The sequence below is a fragment of the Chlorocebus sabaeus genome, chromosome 21 (assembly GCF_047675955.1).
Source record: "Chlorocebus sabaeus isolate Y175 chromosome 21, mChlSab1.0.hap1, whole genome shotgun sequence".
Taxonomy (NCBI): domain Eukaryota; kingdom Metazoa; phylum Chordata; class Mammalia; order Primates; family Cercopithecidae; genus Chlorocebus; species Chlorocebus sabaeus.
Genome location: NC_132924.1, coordinates 65,279,990 through 65,301,481, shown reverse-complemented (window position 1 = coordinate 65,301,481; position 21,492 = coordinate 65,279,990). Strand labels below are relative to the sequence as shown.

General features: G+C 38.4%; 2 protein-coding genes and 1 non-coding gene across 9 annotated transcripts in view; 2 read left to right on the top strand and 1 right to left on the bottom strand.

The window, feature by feature from the left end:
• Positions 1-11,404, bottom strand: part of ABCB1 (ATP binding cassette subfamily B member 1) — a 125,962-nt gene extending 114,558 nt beyond the window's left edge. Inside the window, exon 1 of the mRNA XM_073009145.1 lies at positions 11,303-11,404. Within this exon, the coding sequence (XP_072865246.1) occupies positions 11,303-11,389 (87 nt within the window). The 5' untranslated portion in view covers positions 11,390-11,404. The remainder of the gene's footprint in view (positions 1-11,302) is intronic.
• A 4,592-nt stretch (positions 11,405-15,996) lies between these two features.
• LOC119626349 (small nucleolar RNA U13) lies at positions 15,997-16,101 on the top strand. The gene has a single exon (XR_005242526.1). It is a non-coding gene; the product is annotated as a small nucleolar RNA U13 (small nucleolar RNA).
• A 2,985-nt stretch (positions 16,102-19,086) lies between these two features.
• Positions 19,087-21,492, top strand: part of RUNDC3B (RUN domain containing 3B) — a 182,891-nt gene continuing 180,485 nt past the window's right edge. For 4 of the 7 annotated variants that reach the window (XM_007982295.3, XM_007982296.3, XM_007982293.3 and 1 more), the window contains exon 1: positions 19,087-19,610. In XM_007982295.3, coding sequence (XP_007980486.2) covers positions 19,489-19,610 — 122 coding nt within the window. In that variant the 5' untranslated portion in view covers positions 19,087-19,488. The remainder of the gene's footprint in view (positions 19,611-21,492) is intronic. The other 3 variants (XM_007982298.3, XM_007982297.3, XM_007982294.3) reach the window with 1 other exon arrangement.

The following is a 21,492-nucleotide window of genomic DNA, read 5'->3' as shown; positions in this document are numbered from 1 at the left end:
TTTACTGATAAATTTAAGTTTTAGAAACGAGATAACCCGACATTGCAGTGAGGAACATTGACTTTAGCATCCAACAGATTGGGATTAAGTTCTGGTCATTCAATATTGGAAAAATTATTTCTTTTGCTGCAACTAAAACTTCTCATTTATAAAATGAGACAGTGAATGTAAAGCAATTAGCTTAGTACCTGGATGTCTATATTCTAAATGCTTACTTGTGCTTATGTTGTTATTGTTAATAGACTAGCAAGTGATTTACTTAAAAGAAGTTTCAATTAAAAATGAAATCTGGGTATAAAGTAATGAGCCAAATTTTCTCCTGTGCTTAGTAAATTATTCTGAAGATTATTCCTCAGGGAAATTCCTTTGACATTCAACACATATTTGGTTGGAGCCATCCTACTATGTATCTGTTTTATAATTCTCTTAATTTATAACCAAACCCTTTGCCCTACGATATCAGCACTGAGGAATTCCTGACATAAAAATAACAATATTACCTAAAATGGCTTTTGAATTGCAGAGCTTATAAACACACCATTTCCCTTTTAGGTTTTTTTTTTTTTTTTATTGTTTTATGATTCATAGACTTTGAACTTGCTTAATCTCAAATGAACTCTCTCCCGGGAGCAAGGTCAAATTAGTTCAATGAGGTAATGTTCACTCGCTTATTTCTTTAAAACGCTTAGTATTATTTCACAGGACATATCTATTTAAAATATACTTCCATATACAAGAAACACTGCTAGTAGACCAATGAATAGTTGGTTAGATCTGACTTTACAATTTTAAGTTAGGAAATACTTTATTTTAAATTTGTATTGGAAATTCATTCATTCACTCAACAATATTAATCAAGAACCCTGTATATGTCATGTATTACTCTAAGTGCTTAGTATACATCCATGAGCAAAACACACAAAAATCCCTGCCTATGTAGAACTTATATTTGGTGGCAAGAGTAGGCAGGTAGATAACAACATACTAAATGAGTAATTTTGTATGTTAAAAAGAGTAAAGTGTTATGGAGAAAAACAGAGCAGGGGAAGGAGAGTGGGAGTACCAGCTGGGCAAAGTTTACGATTTTAAGTAGGATGGTCAGGGTAGACCTCATTAAGGAGATAACTTTGAGCCAAGATAGGATAGAGCTGAAGGAAAGTTTTGAGTGGTGCCATTAATATATTTGAAATCCTTGAATACTAATAATTTTAAGGTTTTTCTTTAAAATGATTTCTAGCATAGGGTAATTTCATGCTCTAGTTTTTCTCTTTGGATTCACAGATGTTTGAGCTTGCAAGAGAATGTAGAGGTCATCTTATCCACTTCCTTCACTACACTGAGTCTGAAATGCCAAAGAATTTGACCAAAGCCACACATTCAGCTAGAAAGAGAGCCAAGTTAACAACACAGGTTTTCTGACACTGAGCTTGCTGTCCATTCTATCATATTGACAGGAGGATTCTAACAGTGAAGATTTTATATTGGCTAGCATGGGAATCCATGCTAAGGGGACAGGTGCAATCATATTCTCTAGCTATTTTACTTCACTTTTGCATCAATTTTCTGTCATCTTGATTTTATTTTTGCTCTTGACCAGCCAGACCAGCTTGTTTTAATGATCATTCTTCAGGATCCAGCAGAAGGGTTGTAGGTCCTAGTGTACATTTTATCTACTTTCCTTGCTGGTGTCTGCAATTCAAGTATCTGAGATACCGAAGCTGGTCAACTGAGGGCCGAGGTGTATTTTAAGGTGCAAGATTTGAAAAAACAAACAAACAAACAAACAAACAAACAAAAAACCGTGAAGGAATTGCTATTACAAGTTGCACTTTGCACTTTGATTATAATTAATAATACAAATTTCTGTAAAATACCTAAAACTCTATTAACACTTAGAAAATAAGGGAATGAGGCTAACAGTAGTGTAGAAACACTAGCAAAACTTAATTTATTGCACAACCTTTTCTTGAGACACAGATGAATTCTGATTCTTATCTTTTTGTTGATTTCCCTTGCGTGTCTTTTCCAGTGAGATATTTTGTAATTCTGCCAAATATTTGACTTATTGTCTCTACTGTTTGAATAATATGCCCTGACCTTGTAGTTGTGTTCCTTCTAATTGGCAACAAGTCATACTGCAGTGTTCCTATGTAGAAACTAGCTTTTTCTTTTCTTTTTTTTTTTTTGTTTTTTCTCAGCCAGGGTCTTGCTCGGTCACCCAGGCCCTATTGCAGTGGTGCAGTCATTGCTCTCTGCAGCCTCCACCTGTTGAGCTTCAGTGATCCTCCCACGTCGGCCTCCAGAGTAGCTGGGACTACATACTACCAGATCTGCCTTTTTTTTTTCTTTCTTTCTTTCTTTCTTTCTTTCTTTCTTTTTTTTTTTTTTTTTTTTGGAGAGATAGAGTTTTCCTATGCAGCTCAGGCTGGTCTTGAAATCCTGGCAATCCTCTTTCAAGTGTTCATCCTGCTTCAGGCTCCCAAAATGCTGAGATTATAGGAGTGAGCCACTGCACCTGGCCTGTTCTTTTTGTTTTGCTTGAATACTATACATTACAATCAAAGTAGCTCATGCAAGCCAGGTTTATCCTTATTACCATTTCATCATGTGGCAAAGGCAAACCTTCTTACTATTCTATAGTCAAGTTTTCCTTATTCTCTATCATCTTTGTTACAGTTTAAGACAAATAATTATAAAAATTGTGTTGCAGAAATTGCCACTTGAGTGGCTCTATGCATCTCATATTTGATAACTGCCCAAACAGAACTCTTAATCCTGTCCCCACGTTGACTTCTTATTCAGCATGCATATCTAAGTACATAACATGACTATTTACTTTGTGTCAGAAACCTGGAAGAAGAGGAGAGGTTATTGCTAGCATCCCCTTTCCCCTTACTCTCTATATCCAATTTGAATCCAGCGTCTTCTCAACAATGCCAATAACTTTGTCCAAACCACTATATCCACCATCCATCTTCTCTTTCTTGGGTTACTTTAACTAGTTTCTCCACATTTACTCTGGTCTTCTTCTAATTCATTCCCTTCATAGCAGCCAAAGTAATTTGTAAAATCTACATAGCACCATATCATACCCACGGGTAAGGCCTGCAAGGGCTTCCCACTGCTCTCAGGTTCAATTCCAAGCGTCCTCATTTATCTGTCTTCTGCTTACCTCTATAGACTCAGGCCACTTCTCCCTTACTCCTTCATGATCCAGCCACACCAGTCTTCTGTCAGCAACTTGGAGCTTTGCTAGGCTCTATATTGCATGATGCTGAGGTTTGGCCTTCTGCCCAGAGTGCCCACTAAGATGTTTTTCAGCCCTTGCTCTCCTCCCTTCCTCCCTCCTTTTGAGGTTCCAAGTCTCTACTGTTTTCATCTTTATGTCCTTGAAGACCCAAGGTTTAGCTCCAACTTACAAATAAGAACATGTGATATTTGATTTTCTTTTTCTGCATTAATTTGCTTAGGATAATTGCCTCCAGCTGCATCCACGTTGCTGCAAAGGACACGATTTTATTCTTTTTTAGGGCTGTGTAGAATTCTGTAACATAGATGTACCACATTTTCTTTATCCAATCCACTGTTAATAAGCACCTAGGTTGATCACATGTATTTGCTAGAATATAGCATGTATTTTAAAAATGTATTTTTAAATGCTTACAGCAAGTCTGAATTACTTAATTTACACAGATTTGAGTTTTCATTTTATGCATCTGTTGCAAATAAAATAATCAGGGTAAGAAGTTTCTCAAGGGAATTTTTTTTATTATATTGTTTTATTTTAGATTTTCATAGCATGCTGCAGATGGTTTCTGCATTCCAGTTCTAAGAATTTTATAACAACTAAATTTAACAAATATTTATAGAGCAATTGCACTGAGCATGCTAGATATAGACATAAATTTAATTATTCACCTTAAAGGAGCTTCTAATACACTTGAGGAGAGAAAACAAAACAACTAATTTTTGTTGAGCTCCAAAGTCAGGTTTTCCCACTGAATCTTGGCACAGATAGTATTAAGATTATCTTCATTTTAAAGAAGAGGGAACTAAGATTCAATGAGTTACAAAGTGAGTGGCAGAACTCATTTGCTTGACTTCCTTATAGATTCCAGATATTAGTCCTTTGTTTAATGCATAATTTACAAATATTTTCTCCCATTCTGTAGGTTATCTGTTTATTCTGGTGATTGTTTCTTTTGCTGTGCAGAAGCTTTTTAGTTTAATTATGTACCATTTGTTTATTTTCGTTTTAGTTGAATTTGCTTTTTGGGTCTTAGTCATAAATTCTTTGCCTAGGCCAATGCCCAGAAGAGTTTTTCCTAGGTTTCCTTCTAGAATTTTTATGGTTTCAGGTCTTAGACATAAGTATTTAATCCATGCTGCATTAATTTTTATATATGATGAGAGATAGGGATCCAGTTTCATTCTTCTACATGTGACTATCCAATTTTCTTGGCACCATTTATTGAATACGGTGTCCTTTCCCCAATCACGATTTTGTGGGCTTTGTCAAGGATCAGTTGGTTTTAAGTATTTGGCTTTATTTCTGGGGTCTCTATCCTGTTCTATTGGTCTATATGTCTACTTTTATACCAGTACCATACTGTTTTGGTTACCGTAATCATATAGTATAATTTGAAGTTGGGTCATGTGATGCTTCCAGATTTGTTCTTTTCGCTTAGGATTGCTTTGGCTATTTGTGCTCCTTTTTGGTTTCATATAAATTTTAGGATTGTTTTTTCTAATTCTGTGAAAAGTGATGTTGGTATTTTCATAGGAATTGCACTGAATTTTTAGATCACTTTGGGCAGTATGATCATTTCCACAGTATTGATTTTTCTAATCCATGAGCATGGGATGTATTTCCATTTGTTTGTGCCATCTGTGATTTCTTTCAGCAGTGTTTCATAGTTTTTCCTTTAGAGATCTTTTACCTCCTTGGTTAAGAATATTCCTAGGGTTTGGTGGTTTTTTGTTTTTTTGTTTTTTTTTCTTTTTTTTATTCATTGTAAGGGGGATTGGGTTCTTGATTTGATTCTCAGCTTGGTCATTGTTGGTGCATAGTAGTGCTACTGATTTATGTACATTGATTTTGTAACCTGAGACTTTACTAAATTTATTTATCAGGTCTAGAAATATTTTAGAGGAATCTTTAGGGTTTTCTAGGTATAAGACCATATCATTGATGAGATAATTTGGCTTCCTCTTTTCCAATTTGAATGTCCTTTATTTCTTTTTCTTGCCTGATTGCTCTGGCAAGGACTTTCAATTTCTCAAAATTTAAAAGAGAACTACCAATTGACCCAGCAATCCCATTACTGGGTATATACCCAAAGAAGAATAAGTTGTTCTACCAAAAAGACATATGTGCTTATATGTTCATTGCAGTGCTAGTCACAATAACAAAGACATAGGATCAACCAAGATGCCCATCAATGGTGGACTGAATAAAGAAAATGTACCACATATACATCATGGAATACTACACAGCCATAAAAAAGAACAAAATCATGTCTTTTGCTGCAACAAGGCCATTATCCTAAGTGAATTAACACAGAAACAGAAAACCAAATACCACATGCTTTCATTTATAAATGGGAACCAAATATTGGGTCCTCATAGACATAAAGATGTCAACATTACACACTGGAGTCTCTTAAAGAGGGAGAGAGGAAGGGGAGCAAGAGCTGACCTATTGGGAACTATGCTCACTACCTGGGTGATGGGATCTTTCATAACCTTAACTTCAGCATCATACAATATAACCACGTAACAAACCTGCACATAGACCTCCTGTATCTAAAATAAAAGTTGAGATTATTTTAAAAATACTTCCCTCAGCTATAAAACCTATGTCCCTTTAGTCAAAAATGGATCTATAAAAGAAAATTACCAGTTTTGAAAAGTTTATTCTTATCTATTAATCTAGACAAACTTGGTTTGTGTTTAATTATCCTTTGGTTTTATGATAATATTTAATATCCTCTATTTTTGCACAAACAATTCTAAATATTTTATTTCTTTTTTACTTCATGAAGCTAGTTCTCTACTATAAATCAAAATAGTTATAATATGATGAGTGAAGAATCTCATGCCTGTAATCCCAGTGCTTTGAGAGGCCAAAGCAGGAAGATTGCTTGAGGCTAGGAGTTCAAGACAAGCCTGGGCAGCATAATGAGACCCTGTCTCTAAAGAAAAATTAACAAATTAGCCATATGTGGTGGCATGCACCTGTATTCTTAGCTACTAGGGATGCTGAGGCAGGAGGATTACTTAAGCCCAGAAATGTGAGGTTACAATGAGCTGTGATCATGCCACTGAACTATAGCCTGAGCAACAAAGCAAGACTCTATCTCAGAAAAGAAAGAAAAAAAGAAAAGAAAGAGAGAGAGAAATAAAGAAAGGGAAGGAAACAGGCTTGGCTGATATTTATATGTGATAGATTACAGCATTTTCTAGTTTATGGCATTTCAGTTCATGACCTTGCATCACAAAGCATCAGATTAAATAAAGATATTTTTCGAGATGAATGCTTGTGTAACAAGAGTGTTGCCATCTAAAATAAAGCAAACTGAGATGTGTTAATAGCCTGTTTAGATATTTATAATTACTACTGGTTTTGGCTTTAATTCTTGTTACACTGTTTCCTGTCTCTCCTGCTAATATCTAGTTTAATAGTCTGTTTAGGTACGTATAATATTTACTAATGGTTTTACCTTTTCTTCTTTTTTTTTTTTTTTGAGATGGAGTTTCCCTCTGTCACCCAGGCTGGAGTGCAGTGGTGCCATCTCGGCTCACTGCAAGCTCCGCTTCCCAGGTTCATGCCATTCTCCTGCCTCAGCCTCCTGAGTAGCTGGGACTACAGGTGCCCGCCACCACGCCTGGCTAATTTTTTTGTATTTTTAGTAGAGACGGGATTTCACCGTGTTAGCCAGGATGGTCTTGATCTCCTGACCTGCCTGCCTCCGCCTCCCAAAGTGCTGGGATTACAGGCATGAGCCACCACACCCGGCCTTGCCTTTTATGCTTATTGCATTGTTTCTTAACTTTCCTGTTACACTATACATTCACAAAGGAAGGAGCTCTATCTTGTCCACTTCTATAATCCCCAAAAGCCTCTGCACAGAGTAGGGGCTTCATCAATATTGGCTCAATTAATGGATAAATAAGGTTGGTCTGTGTGTTTAGTCCACTGAGAGTTAACAAGAGGCCAGTGTGGCTGGAGTGGAGTAACCAAAGGAAAAGAGTGGTAGGGGATGGTGTCAGAGAAGTGACATATGGTTAGATCCTGCAGGCTGTGTAGGCTGTCTTGAGGACTTCGTTACTCTGAGTGAGAGAGAAAACCACTGAAGAGTTTGGAGCAGAGAAGTAACATAATCTCATCACTCTGGCTACTAAATTGAAATCAGATTATAGGGAGCCAAGGGCAGAAACAGCTGGAAGCTGGGAAGCTGTCATAATGATGCAGGTGAGCCCAGGGGAGTGTAATAGTGGGAATAATGAAAAGTGCTTAGATTCTGGATATAGTTTAAGGGTAGTACCAATAAGATTGCAAAAGGCCTTACATGCCATGATAATATAATTTGTAGACTTGTGTAATACTGTTGTTAAAATAGCCTATTAATAAGAAGTGATCAAAGGAGGAAGGAAAAGAAGGGCAAGAAGCCGTATCAGAATCTCTAGGGTTTGTTAAGTTTGAAAGGCACGTTTAATCTGATTTTCTATTGGAAAAAAAAGATTTTTGAATGCAGACTACAGAAAGTAAAAATCCACCAAATATTTTTTACTGAGGGGATGGTGAGATATTCAGAAGACTGAGAAAGCAAGCATTGAGAGCATAACAACCTCATGCTTTGCTAATACTTATGTTCATAGTAAATAGAAGGTACGATTTATACTTTTATAGCTATTACCTAGTATAAGATGCTTTAAGGTAGATTTTAACATAAAGTTATATTTTATAGTAGTGGTATAAAATAATAAGCATCTACCTTCTAAAAGTATGTACCTGAGTGTTATTTATATCCAAAATGGTATCATCTATTACTTGGAATAATAAGATATCTTAAATATGAGTATTCTGGGCTATTGTTTGTTGGGATTTCTGCATTGTGAGGCTTTGGACATCTTGTGCAGAGTGAATATATATATAAGAAAAGGATGAAGATAATCCCAGAAACCCTTTTCATCAAACCTGAAAGACTATAGAGCATTTGTTATAAGACTATGAAGAAGGGGAAATATGTGATAAGGAGTGATGAATGTTTTGTGCAATCTGGAGCCGACACAATTTCTTGTTTTGTTTTGTTTTGCTTTTTTAAGGAGAAACAATGTTAAGGTCAAAATTATGGAGCTCTTGCCAAGCCACCAGACTTGATATTCACCAGAATATCTTAAGGAAGGACAATTAATGATAATAGCTAACAATTGTGCAGCACTTGCTACACATCACGCCCTGTTTTAAGAGTTTCGTTTAGGATCATGGTATTTCTCCACCAGGTAAATATCAAGAGTTTCATTAGTTATTCATTTATCTTATCCCAGCTCCTATGTAATTACCATATGTACTATCATTATTATCCCAACCTTATAGAACAGAAAACCGAAGTATATAGAAATTATACAGTTTTCCCATGGTCATATAATTCATGAAGAGCAAAGCTAAGAGACGTTTGTTTATGCTCTTCCCTTGTGATAAGGGCAGCTAGAATTGATCTAGAGACCAACTGGTCTCTTCCCTTGTGATAAGAAACCAATTGGTCTCTTCTTTTGTGATAAGGGCAGCTAGAATTGGTCTAGCTGTTCATCTAAGAGATAGCAAGCAAACTTGCACAAATTATTGATGAGGTCTAGTAGGGAATGGGTTCGTGTGGCTAGGGGAGGGGAGATGAGTTCATGGGAGTGGGATATAAGTTGATATGGGTTATATATTCTATGTAGTCCATAAAATTAGAGTTATGCCTGAGCCTGCAATCTGGGAATCACAAAATTAGTAAAATGAGATTATCTAGATCTATTGACTTGGATCCCTTTAAGTGGTTCAAGACACAGATCTGTTCGCTAAATTTCACTTAAGGGAAGAGAAAACTCACACATAAACAGGCAATCTTGTACTTAGGCATTCCCTTTAAAAATTTTCAGTTGTTCAAAAAATTTTTATCTGTTCTCCAATGTATTTTTCTTTTTGACAGAAGATAACAATGTCCCAGAAAACCAAAACTTTGGTGATGTGTATGTCAAGGATCCCCATATATTATAAAGGAGATGTTTTCTGAGAACCTTACTGTGTTAAAGGTTAGAAAACATTTAACAATGACAACATATGTCCTTCTCATCTGAGGCAAAACACAGCACATTGTTGAAAAAGCAGCAGAGTGTTTGATTATTGTTTGTCTTCTTCTGTAGAGTACAACTAGGCTCAGTACATGAGATTGCACATTACTGCCACCTATTATCAGGGACCTACTACAGTTTTAAAACAAGAACTAGAGCTTCCAATCACAAAGACGAAAGTCCTAACTCTTTAGGGAAACTAAAGAAATCTTGCATTTGGAGTGCTGTCAAATCATTTTGGGGCAGCACTTTCTACTTAATATTTTCCACCATTCTCCACATGGTAGCCAGAATGAGCATTTCAAAACTCAGATCTGATCTTGTGAGCCTTTGGTTTCAAACTGTTCCAAGGGCTTCTCAACATCCTTAGGATAAAGATGAAAATGTTTACTGTGATCAGTGAGCCTGTGAATAAAACAAATCCTATCTTCCTCTCTGGCCTCTGTCTAGTCATACCCTCCTGATCCTCCTTACTCTTTCAGCTCCAGCCACATTAACTTCAGGCACAGTGTATTTCCTCCAGCCACAGGCCATTTGTACATGTTCTTCCTCTACCTGGATAGTTTCTCCCACCACGAGTTGCTTTACCTAGTTCACTCCTATTCTTCCTTCATACCAGAGTTCAATCATTACTTCCTTCCCTGGCACCCTTGCAGAGCAACAGTGTTGTCTAACTCCAGGGGCCCTGTTGACATTATCTCCTATAGGAATAGTACCTCATTGAGTCCTGCCCCAACTTCTTTTATACGTTCTTCTCTCCTTTGGAACATTTATCACACTGTATAAAGTATATATGTGTTAATTTCTTTAGGTTTTGATACCTCTCTCTCCCATCCAAATCTTAAGCTCTATGAGAGCAGGAATTTTTGCTCACTATTGTACACCCACAGTCTAGTATAGTGTCTGTCACATAATGGGCAACTAAAAAATATTTATTGAATGAGTAATACAACTAATGTTTGGAGACTACTAGTAGGTTGATAGTCTTGGAGACTACCAGGAGGTTAACAGTCTCTTTGAATTTAGCTGTATCCAAAGTCCTATAAGCCTATCAATAGAAATAGTTTGTGTTGGGGAGGACAATGCCAGGTTAATAGACACTTAAAATACATCTCTGTACAGAAGGTATTGTTTCTTTCACCACTGTGATTCTCAGATTTCTAAAATGGTCCTCATGATCTTGGCTCTCTGGTATTACTCCTGTGATTACATTACTTTGCACAGCAAATGGATTTTGCAGATGTAATTAAGGTTACTAATCAGTTGACCTTGAAATAGGGAGATGATCTGGGTACATGAAATCAAATTACATGAGCCCTTTAAAAGCAGACAGAATTCTTTAGTTAGGGGTAGAAGTAAGAAATTTGAATCATGAAATTTGATACATGGAGGAAGCCATATGCAATGGGCTTCACAGCAATCCTCAGTGAAGAGCTAGCCAGAAATCAGGGACCTCACTCTTACAACTGCAACAGGATTCTACCAACAACTTGAATGAGCTTGGAAGTAGATTCTTTCCCAGAGTCTCCAGTTGAGGACATAGCTTAGCTGAAACCTTTATTTCAGCCTTAGGAGCCCCTGAGCAGAAAACCCACCTGTACTGCACCAGACTTCTGACCTACAGAACTTTCAGCTAATGAATGGGTGTTTTTAAACCATTATGTTTGTGTAATTTGTTATACAACAATAGAAAACTAATATAACCATTAAACATTGGCTTCCAAATTTTGTCAAGAAATATTTGAGAAGATATTAACCTCACTGTCAAGGTCAATTATATAAACCACAATGAATTAAATATAAGCTTGGCTGAGCGTGGTGGTTCACACCTGTAATCTCAGCACTTTGGGAGGCCAAGGGGGCAGATCACTTGAGGCCACAAGTTTGAGATCAGCCTGTTCAACATGACAAAACCCCACTTCTACAAAAAATACAAAAAATAGCTGGGCATGGTGGCACATACCTGTAATCCCAGATACTCAGGAGGCTGAGGCAGGAGAATCACTTGAACCCAGGAGGCAGAGGTTGTAGTGAGCCAAGATTGTGCCATTGCACTCCAGCCTGGGTGATAGAGCCAAACTCCATCTCAAAAAAAAAAAAGGTAAGCTTGACAAATATCTGAATGACAACCACAATATTCTTCTTTTCCTTACTAAGGTTTATTGGTTGACACAGGTAAATATACTTGGCCAAATTTATGAGTTGAATGCTGCCGCTGTCCAATTTTTGAACGCTAAGCAGAAATCTTAGTGACTGCAAACTTATTTTTTATATATACATACAAACACATGTATATATATAAATACATAAATGAATAAATAGACCCTGAGATTTCAAGGGGAATCACTAATGCCATTGTCATTTTGACATATTTTGACCCTGAAAGTTCAAGGGGCGATCATTAATATCATTGTCATTTTGTTATATTTTAAGCTTGCATAAGCAGAATTCAGCCATGGATATAGTAAATTGGTACTAAAATGTCTTTTAATTCTCTTAACCTTATGGATTACTGAGACAACATTTTCTTTAAAATTATGAGAAAGAGTCTCATTTAGTCTATCCATAGGAAAAATCAAAACAAGATTTTCTTGATCTCATGGCTGAAAATCCTGTTTAGGCGTTTGTGAGTAACTCATTTTTTTCTTTATTTTTTAGATAGAGTCTTGCTCTGTCATCCAAGCTGGAGTGCAATGACGTGACCTTGGCTCACTGCAACCTCCGTCTCGCGGGTTCAAGCAATTCTTCTGCTCAGCCTCCTGAATAACTGGAACTACAGGCACATGCCACCATGCCCAGCTAATTTTTGTATTTTTAGTAGAGACGATACTTCACCATTGTGGTCAGGCTGGTCTCGAACTCCTGACCTCATGACTCATGATCCACCCGCCTTGGCCTCACAAAGTGCTGGGATTACAGGCGAGTAACTCGTTTCTGACTGATGTTTAAAAGTCTTTGCCAAAATATCTTCAATAGGATTTTTTTTTTCTAAAGAGCTTACATTTGAATCTGTTGCATAAGATAATTTACAGAAAATTACTTTGTGGAATTGGTATTCCCACATTTTAGTTATGAAAGCAAATTCTTAATGTTAAAGAGATTTATGTGGTGTTCCACTAACTTCACCATTAGTCTTTCTTTTTCTGAGCTAGTGCCTGGAAAACCAATAGAATCATAACAAAAAAAAACTGGGTAAACACTTTTATAATCTAAGCATACAAAGCTTTTCTAAGATTCATGTGAAAACAAAAAATTATAAAAGTTAAAAATACAAAAATTTGACTGCATAAAAATCAAACCAATAGAATCTGAAAATCTATTACAAACAAAAAATACATGTTAAAAGGTGATTGTGCAAAAATGTATAGCTTTCCTGTGTAAATACTGTAACTATTTAGGAAGTGGAAAAAAGAACCCTACTGATACAAAAAACCCTACTCATAATATCAGTCTGAAACTCCACGATAAGACTACAAAATGCCACCAAGTGAAACAAAACCAAAAAAAATACATGAAGAAATAGACACACTGTCATCTTAGATCATTGCAAATATTGGGAAGATGTTAATTTTACCTTATCTATAAATGCCAAGCAATTTTAATCAGAATCCCTATAGGCTTTTCTTGGTGGGAAGGATGTGTCAAAATGATTCTTATGTTAGGAAGAACAGATATTCCAGAATTACCTAAGAACGTTCTGAGAGAGAACAATTGGGGAATACTAACCTTACAAAATGTTAAAAATAATTACCAGGCTTTGCCACTTATTAGATTTTGGTACCACTAGCTCATAAATGATAAATCAATGGATAAGAATAGAAAATCCAGCAGTAGATAAAATTGTATACATTTAGTACCTGACAAAGGTAGCATTTATATCAGTGGGAAAGGATGCATTATTTGATACTAGCATTGGATAACTATTGACTGTTTGGAAAGATTAGGCTCTTTCACCAATTGACTCTTACACAACGATAAGTTCTATAAATATCAAACATGCAAATGCAAAAAGAAAAATAAATATTACAGAAAAATTGGTAAACATTCGTATTATCTAAGCATATGGAAGTTTTTCTAAGCATTGTGTGAACACCAGAAATTATTAAAAAAAACAAAAATTTGATTGCATAAAAATTCAAAATTTCTATAGGAAACAAAATATTATAAACAAATACAAACACAGAGTAACATATTGATGAGAAAATATATTGACTGTGTGTAGAATAAACCGATTTAGGTAAAATTAAGTACATTTTTCTCTTTTGTATGTCTGGAGACCTATCCAGAAAAAAAGTTGTTGTGAAACACTAATGTTAGCTGTTTCTATGGATTTATTATCATGAGCACAATTCTTTATTGGAATGCAACCTTGCTATTTAATTATTTTATAATACATTTAATATTGGCAGTAAGGCCAAGATGAATCATTTAATAAATAGAATTGGGACCATGGTTAATCATTGGAACACTGAAATTATATCCTAATTTCATACTTTCATATAGTGCAAATAGCTTAACTATTTTTGATATAAAAAAGAAACCATAAAGTATATAAACTTAGAGGTGGCAAAGGCTATTCTAAAATGATCAAAGGAAAAACCAATAAAGGAAAATATTGATGAATTTCATTTATATAAAATATTTTAAACATCTCTTTATAAATAACTCACACCATAGGTAAGGCAAACAACGAACTGGGAGAAGTATTTGCCATACATACAATAAACAAATATGATGATGAGCCACTACAATGAAGACTAATATTTGTTGGAAAATATGGGCAAAGGGCATGAACAGGCAAAAACATAAATGAATAATAAGCACATGAAATAAATGTGCATTTTCATTACTAATAAAAAAAGTTAAAATATCAAAAAGATATTGCTCTTTACTTATGTGGAAAAACAATAAAAAGAACAATAGTTCCTAGAGTGAGCAAGAATGTAAGAAAACTTACGTACTGTTAGTAGGATGTAAATTGGTAAAACATCTCTAGGAAAAAATTTAATTTGTGGTTAAAATTGTGTATATCTTTTGATTCAGAATACACTTTCTGAATAAAAAATGAAAGCCTGAGCTCCAGAATTATCTAGAGACTACATTCCATGAGTGACACAGTTGATCAGTGTGTAAAATCCTTCCTGATTCTTAAGAACCATGTGTACAATATGGGAGTTTTGTGTTTAAGCCTCATCTGGAGTTACTTTCTCAAAAAGGCAGTGAAACATGTTAGAAAAAACAATAGATTATGAGCCAGTTGTGGTGGTACATGCCTGTAATCCCCGCACTTGGGGAGGCCAAGAAGGGAGGATCATATGAGGCCAGGAGTTCATGAGCAATCTGGGCAACATAGTGAGACCTTGTCTCAATAAAAAATTTTAAAAATTTAAAAAAATTAGGCAGCTGTGGTGGTGCATGCCTGTAGTCCCAGCTACTCAGGAGGCTGAGCCCTTGAGTATCCCTTGAGCCCAGGAGTTCAAGGCTGAAGTAAGCTATGATTACCCACTGTACTCCAGCTTGGGCCACAGAGTAAGACCCTGTGTCTTTAAAATAATAAATTTTAAAAATAATAGATTTTCTATCTAATGATTTAGATTTCGATCCTGGCTCTGCCGTTTACTGTGTGACTTTCTATATGTTACTTAATGTCTCCAAGTCTCTGTATCCTTGTATGTAAATGGGAGAATATTAACAATACTTATTTTAGAGAATGGTTCTCACGATTAATTGATGCAATCCATACAATGTCTGGAGTTTATATATAATTTCTAGTTTGTTAACGCCCTTCTACATGATACAAAATTTAAAAAGAAAAATATCCTCTGAACTGAGGGTCAGTATTTGCCCTCCTCAAAGAGACTGTAAGACCACATCCACCTTGTTTCGATCAGCCTTTAACCAATGACTTTTTTCAAAGAACAGTTCATGAGATCCATCAAGGTACTCCTCTTTATGCGTCTATCATAGCCTGTAGTACCCATCTCACCATCCATACCCTATTAATGAGCATGCCTTGCGCTTCCTTGCCCATGACGCTGTCTGCACTCCCTTCCATGATGCTCTCTGGAACTTTTGCTCTATGACCAATACTTTCTTGCATTCTCCAATTCTTTGGAGTGGTCTTTCCGCTTCCTCTTCTCAGCAGAAACCCCTATCTCCCCTGAGTGTTCTGCTTCTCTTGACTTACTCTCAAATGGACTTTTTTTAAAAGCAATTTTCATCCATTTTCTTCATGCTCACTTCTGATCGTTTTTTTCTCTCTCTTGTATTACTAACCTTTCCCTCCCAGTAGATTCACTGCATCAGCTTTAAAATATGCTCAAGTCACTTCTGTGAAAAATAATGACACAATAGCAATAAAACACCAACATCCTTCTGTTCAATATTCCTCCACACCACCACTCTTTTTTTCTCCCCCTTCACAACTTTTTAAGATTGCGTGATACTCACTTCCCACTGACTTTTTTACTCACTGGAATTTGGCTTTCACCTTCATTGTGCCACTGAAACAGTGCTTATTGATCTGCAGGAGTACTTTATAGAGGAAATTAGCTCTTTGTCTATGATTTGAGTTTTAAAAATGTTTTCTCGGTCTCATTTGCTTTTGATTTTGCTTATGATGATGCTTGATTTGTGGATTTGAAAAAATTTGTATCTATCCATTTGTGGTTCATAAGCGTGATGACTGAGCTTTCACACACATTGAGTGAGGTGTGCCTCACTCAATCCTCGTTATGATGTCAGCATATTACCCATCTGACGTCAAAGTAAAATAAAAATTTTAAAAAATTACATCTTCAATGTTTCTAGTTTCTTCTGTACAGATGCTGGGTTTATGGCATATTTAAAAAGTCCACTTCTCTGAGACTAGAATAAACTATGGTTTGGTAATCTCTCTGGTTTATAGCACTTTATATTTACATTTTATAGTATTTTATATTTGAGGACATTTTATATGTTGCACTTGTAATTTCGTCTGTTTCGATTAGAAGAAGGAAGTTGGGAAAATGGTGAATGGGTATGTTCTGCCCATTCAGTTCTACGGAATTCCTGTAAGTTTATTTATGTATCTACTGTTTTCAAAATTTTTATCGTGAATCTTTGTGAAATCTTTGAATAACCTTTGTGCAATGCTTAAATAAAAAAAAAAATTGAAATAGGTTCCAAAAGAAGTCCAAAAAGTGATGTGGAACTCATGGAGCTCTATAATATTATTATGCTGTGTACTGAATAAATTGATTGACAATATCCAGATTAGTAATCTAGAGGGAGAAAGAGACCCAGGACATACTGCTTAGGATAAGTGAGAAAAGTCTTATCAAATAAGGCCCCCGTGTGGCAGTGTAATGACACGCTATACATACAAAACAAAACAAAACAAAAACACAGCTTGTTTACAGCAGTCTTGGTAAGCAAGTACCAATATGTCAACTAAATCCCGCTAAGAGTGACATTTGAAAAATAACATTATTACCTCATCATTTAAGATGCGGTTTTACTAAGTTTTCAGTCATAGTTCACAGTGCAAATATGAAAATGTACTGGAGGCTAGAAGTCAATTTTGAGGATAGTAACATCTCACTTTTCTCGTTCTGTCATGATCACTCACTTTTATCTTCTTGATAAATGCTTCAGAGGCATGTGTGTTCTCTCCCCCACTCACGACACACCCAAGCATGGGGTTTTAGAAATTTTCTTGATAACTAATGGCTTTCCACTCTTTTCCTTCTGCAGTTTTATCTGTGGTTAAATAATAACAACATTAATTTGAGTAGTATTTGTCATTGCCAGTGCAAATATTTTGCTGAGACTGCCTGCATAACCAGTGCATCTGTTTCCTGATGGCTAATTCTGAACCCAAACTGTTGGACTATCAAGAAGAGACAAGCTAAGTTGTAGCTCCTAGGAGAAGAAAACTCTTTATAAGCCTCTGTGTCACAGGAGAGTAGACAAGTAATGCTCTGGAAGAAGTGCGCTGACTAGTCACAAACATCCATATACAGAAAACTCCCCTGCTTTTATTAACTTGAAAGATAAAGTGTAAAGTCTGACTAAATTGTTTTCTTAAAATTTTAATGTATGAACGAATATTTATGGTAGCACATTAGTTAAGACTGACATTATATATACATATAGCGAGAGGAATGTGTGTGTGTGTGTATATATGTGTGTGTGTGTGTGTGTGTTTGTTTATATAGTGAGAGAGAGATGGAGTCTCACTCTGTCATCCAGGCTGGAGTGCACTGGTACAGTCTCGGTTCACGGCAACTTCCGCCTCCCGTGTTCAAACGATTCTCCTGTCTCAGCCTCCCGAGTAGCTGGGACTACAGGCGTGTGCTACCACACCCAGCTAATTTTTGTAATTTTAGTAGAGATGGGGGTTTCACTATGTTGGTCAGGCTGGTCTCGAACTCGTGACCTCGTAATCCGCCCACCTCAGTCTCCCAAAGTGCTGGAATTACAGGGGTGAGCCACCGCGCCTGGCCCATATATTTTTATTCTACTAAACAGAATAGTAGAATAAAATTAGATATGGTAGCTGAAAAAGATGATTATTTTAAACAGAGATTTTTAAACTTTAAAAACCTCAGAAATCAGGAATTTACAGCTTTATTACACAAACGTGTGTTGTTAAGACATTCAAGAGTAATAGTATGTCCTGCATTAGTAGGGATGCTATATAAGAAAAAGAGAGAGCCACACAAAACTGTATACTCTATAACATTCTTTGACAGAAACTTCAAAACCAGAGGTGGAAGATACATGGATTTTGGAGCCACTGAAGCCATGAAATTTCAGTAAAAATCATGTCAAATGTGACTTCAAATTAAATTTGAGAAACACTTATTGAGAACCTGTTCTGTGTGCAGCACCGTGCTAGGTCCCACAGGGAGAGTAAGTCATTTAGGATTGCACTCTAAAATCTGGGCATATTGGTGCAAAGGGAGGTAAACAGCAGGCTTAGGTGAGTCAGAGGACTTGGCCCAAGCCAGGACCCTCCTGCAGGAGGGTAGTGAGAAGCTCTGGGAAGGGGGCGCTTCCGAACACGCGCGTTGAGGAGGGCGCTCCAGGACTCTTGAGGGAGCAGCCCGTCTGGACCGAGGCCGCGTCGTTCCTGGGCTTACTATTCCCAGTCCCGGACCGGAGTCACGGCCCAGGACGCCAGAAGACTCTACACTGGCACCGCGCTCCTCCTTGGGCGGGCTGCGCTGGAGGCTGAGGTGAAAGCGACATGGTGTGGAGGGTCAAGAAATCTCGCCACCACACGCGCCAAGGAGATTCTACGAGCAATTCCCCCCACTCTCCTCAGGCCATTGTGTTGCTGTTTATTAGCTCCTGGGAGGGCGTCAGGACAAAAGGAACCCTCCTCCCTTCTTAGTAGTCAGGCCCAGGATCGGGTGTGGGAGCCGGCGCGCTGCTTTCTAGGCAGACACTGAAGCTACGGCAGCCATGGAAATAGGTATCAGCCGTTAAAGCTTGGCTCCAGGCAAGGGGTGGCAATCTGCCCCTAGCACTGTGGGGCCCCGCATCCCACAATCCCCGCGGCTAGCCTGCGTGGCTACTGGCTGCAGCTAGCGGGCTGCGAGAGCGAGCCCGGCGTCTTGACAGCGGCCCACGCGTCGGGGCGGGGCTTGAGCCCGCTGCTTTAAAAGTTCGCGCGGCCGGCCCCGCCCCTCCGGTGCCGCGATTGGATCCGGCGGGGGTAGCGTTGATTTGATAGGCGCAGAGAGGGTGGGGCTGCGCACGCGAGGCCGGGGCCCTAGTTGCTGCCGCCTGGGCTGGGGCACGAGTGGCTGCGGAGTGTGGGTGGTTGGGCGTGAGGGGCCGACGGGCTCGCGCGCGCGCCGTCTGCTGAGGTCCCTCGGGAAGGAGGAGAGCACCCGACGCCGACCCGCACGCGCAGCCCGGCAGTCGGCGGCGCGCCGAGGGCGGAGGTGGTGCGTGTGTGTGGAGCTCGGGTGCCAAGGGCTAGCCGTCAGTCCCCGGGTGCGAGTCCCTGCTGTCTTCCACACCCTTCCTTCCTCCAGGCTCCTTTCCTGCATTCTTCCCGCGCCCCCACGGTCGCGGACCGAGCGAGAACACCCTTAAGCAGGTGTGGGGGGCTTGCGGGGCGGCACGAGACAAAAGGGGCACGGGGGTAAGCCCGCCATGGCCTCCCGGAGCCTGGGGGGCCTGAGCGGGATCCGCAGCGGTGGCGGTGGAGGCGGCAAGAAAAGCCTGAGCTCCCGCAATGCTGCGGTGGAGAGGAGGAACCTCATCACCGTGTGCAGGTACGGCAGCGCAGGGCGAGGGGAACCAGCCTCCGGCCGGGGCTGAGACCTCTAGGCTTGCGCACGGGTCCCTGGGGGGTCCCGGGCATGACGGGCTGCCGCCCAGTGCCCCCGCCTATGTTGCGCCAGCCGAGTGTGTGAGCGCGCAGCTCCTTGGACAGGGGCCCGGGTCTGGACACCGCCGCAGCCCTGGACTTTGTGTCAGTTCCAGTGCTGGAGGTATCGGAGGGTAGAGCTTGGGGCGGGGCTGGGGGAGGATTTGTTTTGAATGTGCAATCTAGTGTCAGAGTGAAAGAGGAGGGCAGGGAGGAAGAACTCTTTCATTTAATGCCCATTCAGCTGTCAGCCAGTTTTTGATAAAGTGGTAGTAACTGTGATTGTTTACTGTGGTGCCCCCAAATCAGAGTGCATTTCGTTGTTTTGGCTTGTTTACGTTATCTTCACCCATTTCATTTCACACATGTTAGTTGAGTGCCTACTACATGCCAGCCATTGTGTGTGTGAGCGTGTGTGTACTATCCACTTTTCAGCTACAGTGCTAGTGCTGGCTCTGCAGTTGTTATTAAGAGTGGGACTGTGGAGGATACCTGGTCTTTATGTCAATTATTTATTCTAAGGCCTGCCTTTCCTTAATGTTTTATAACGGTAAATGTAGTATTTCCTTACTTCAGAAAAATATAGAAACAGTAAAAGAATAATTATATTGGGCCGGGCGCGGTGGCTTACGCCTGTTATCCCAGGACTTTGGGAGGCTGAGGCGGGCGGATCACGAGGTCAAGAGTTCGAGACCAGTCTGGCCAACATAGTGAAACCTCGTCTCTACTAAGAATACAAAAAATTAGCCGGGCGTGGTGGGGGGGTGCCTGTAATCCCAGCTACTCCGGAGGATGAGGCAGGAGAATCGCTTGAACCCGGGAGGCAGTTGTAGTGAGCTGAGATCACGTCATTGCACTCCAGCTGGGGCCACAGTGGGAGACTCCATCAAAAATAAATAAATAACTACTGTTTATAATAAGCCTAGTATTCAGAGAAAACTGGTTTTTAACATGCTGATATATTTCCTTTAAGTCTTATGTCTGAGTATTAAGAAAAATTGAAACCCTAAGCATCAATTTCTTAGGAACTTCTCTGAACCATTGTTTTAAAATTACTTTTTTCCATCAGACTCCTAATCATCACCTAAAGATATTCCTCTTAAGAATCAGATGATAATGAAACTTTTTCTTCCTTTGCAATTTCTCCGTATTTTTCCGTTATTTTTCTTGTGTGAAAATGTGTCTAGCATCTTAAGTGGAATACAGATTATAATTCCAGGACTTAAATGCAGTTAACTCACAGTGACTTTTTAAAAAATGCCTGGATTATTACAAATGTTTATCTAGCAAGAAGACCTTCTTCATTGACTGTGATTGTATATATGTATGTAATTATTACAGCACTTTGAGTTGTAAATGGTAAAGTAATATGGCATCTGTTTAATTTACCATTTGTGCTGTCTACGATGTAACTTTTTGAGACAAATAGGCTGTTAGGTTTTTTAAAGTATAGGTAAATATTTTTAAAGTGGGTAAATGGAACAATAAACAAGGCTGATTTTCTTAACCATAATATACAGACATTAAAAACTGCTTTAAAAATAAGGGTACTTTCAACATATACAGTGCTTCTTGGGGGGTAACATTTAATAAAAAGCTCTGTCAGCTTTTGTTAAACTTCACAAGGGTAATGATTCTATCTGCTTTTTGCTTAGTCTTTTTTTTTTTTTTTTTTCAAATTCTCGATATAGCATCTGACACTCAAAAAATATTTATTGAATGAATAAATTCAATGATGGCTACTGTTCCTTTTGCTTCTCCATTTTTATCTTGACTGGCTTTAGATC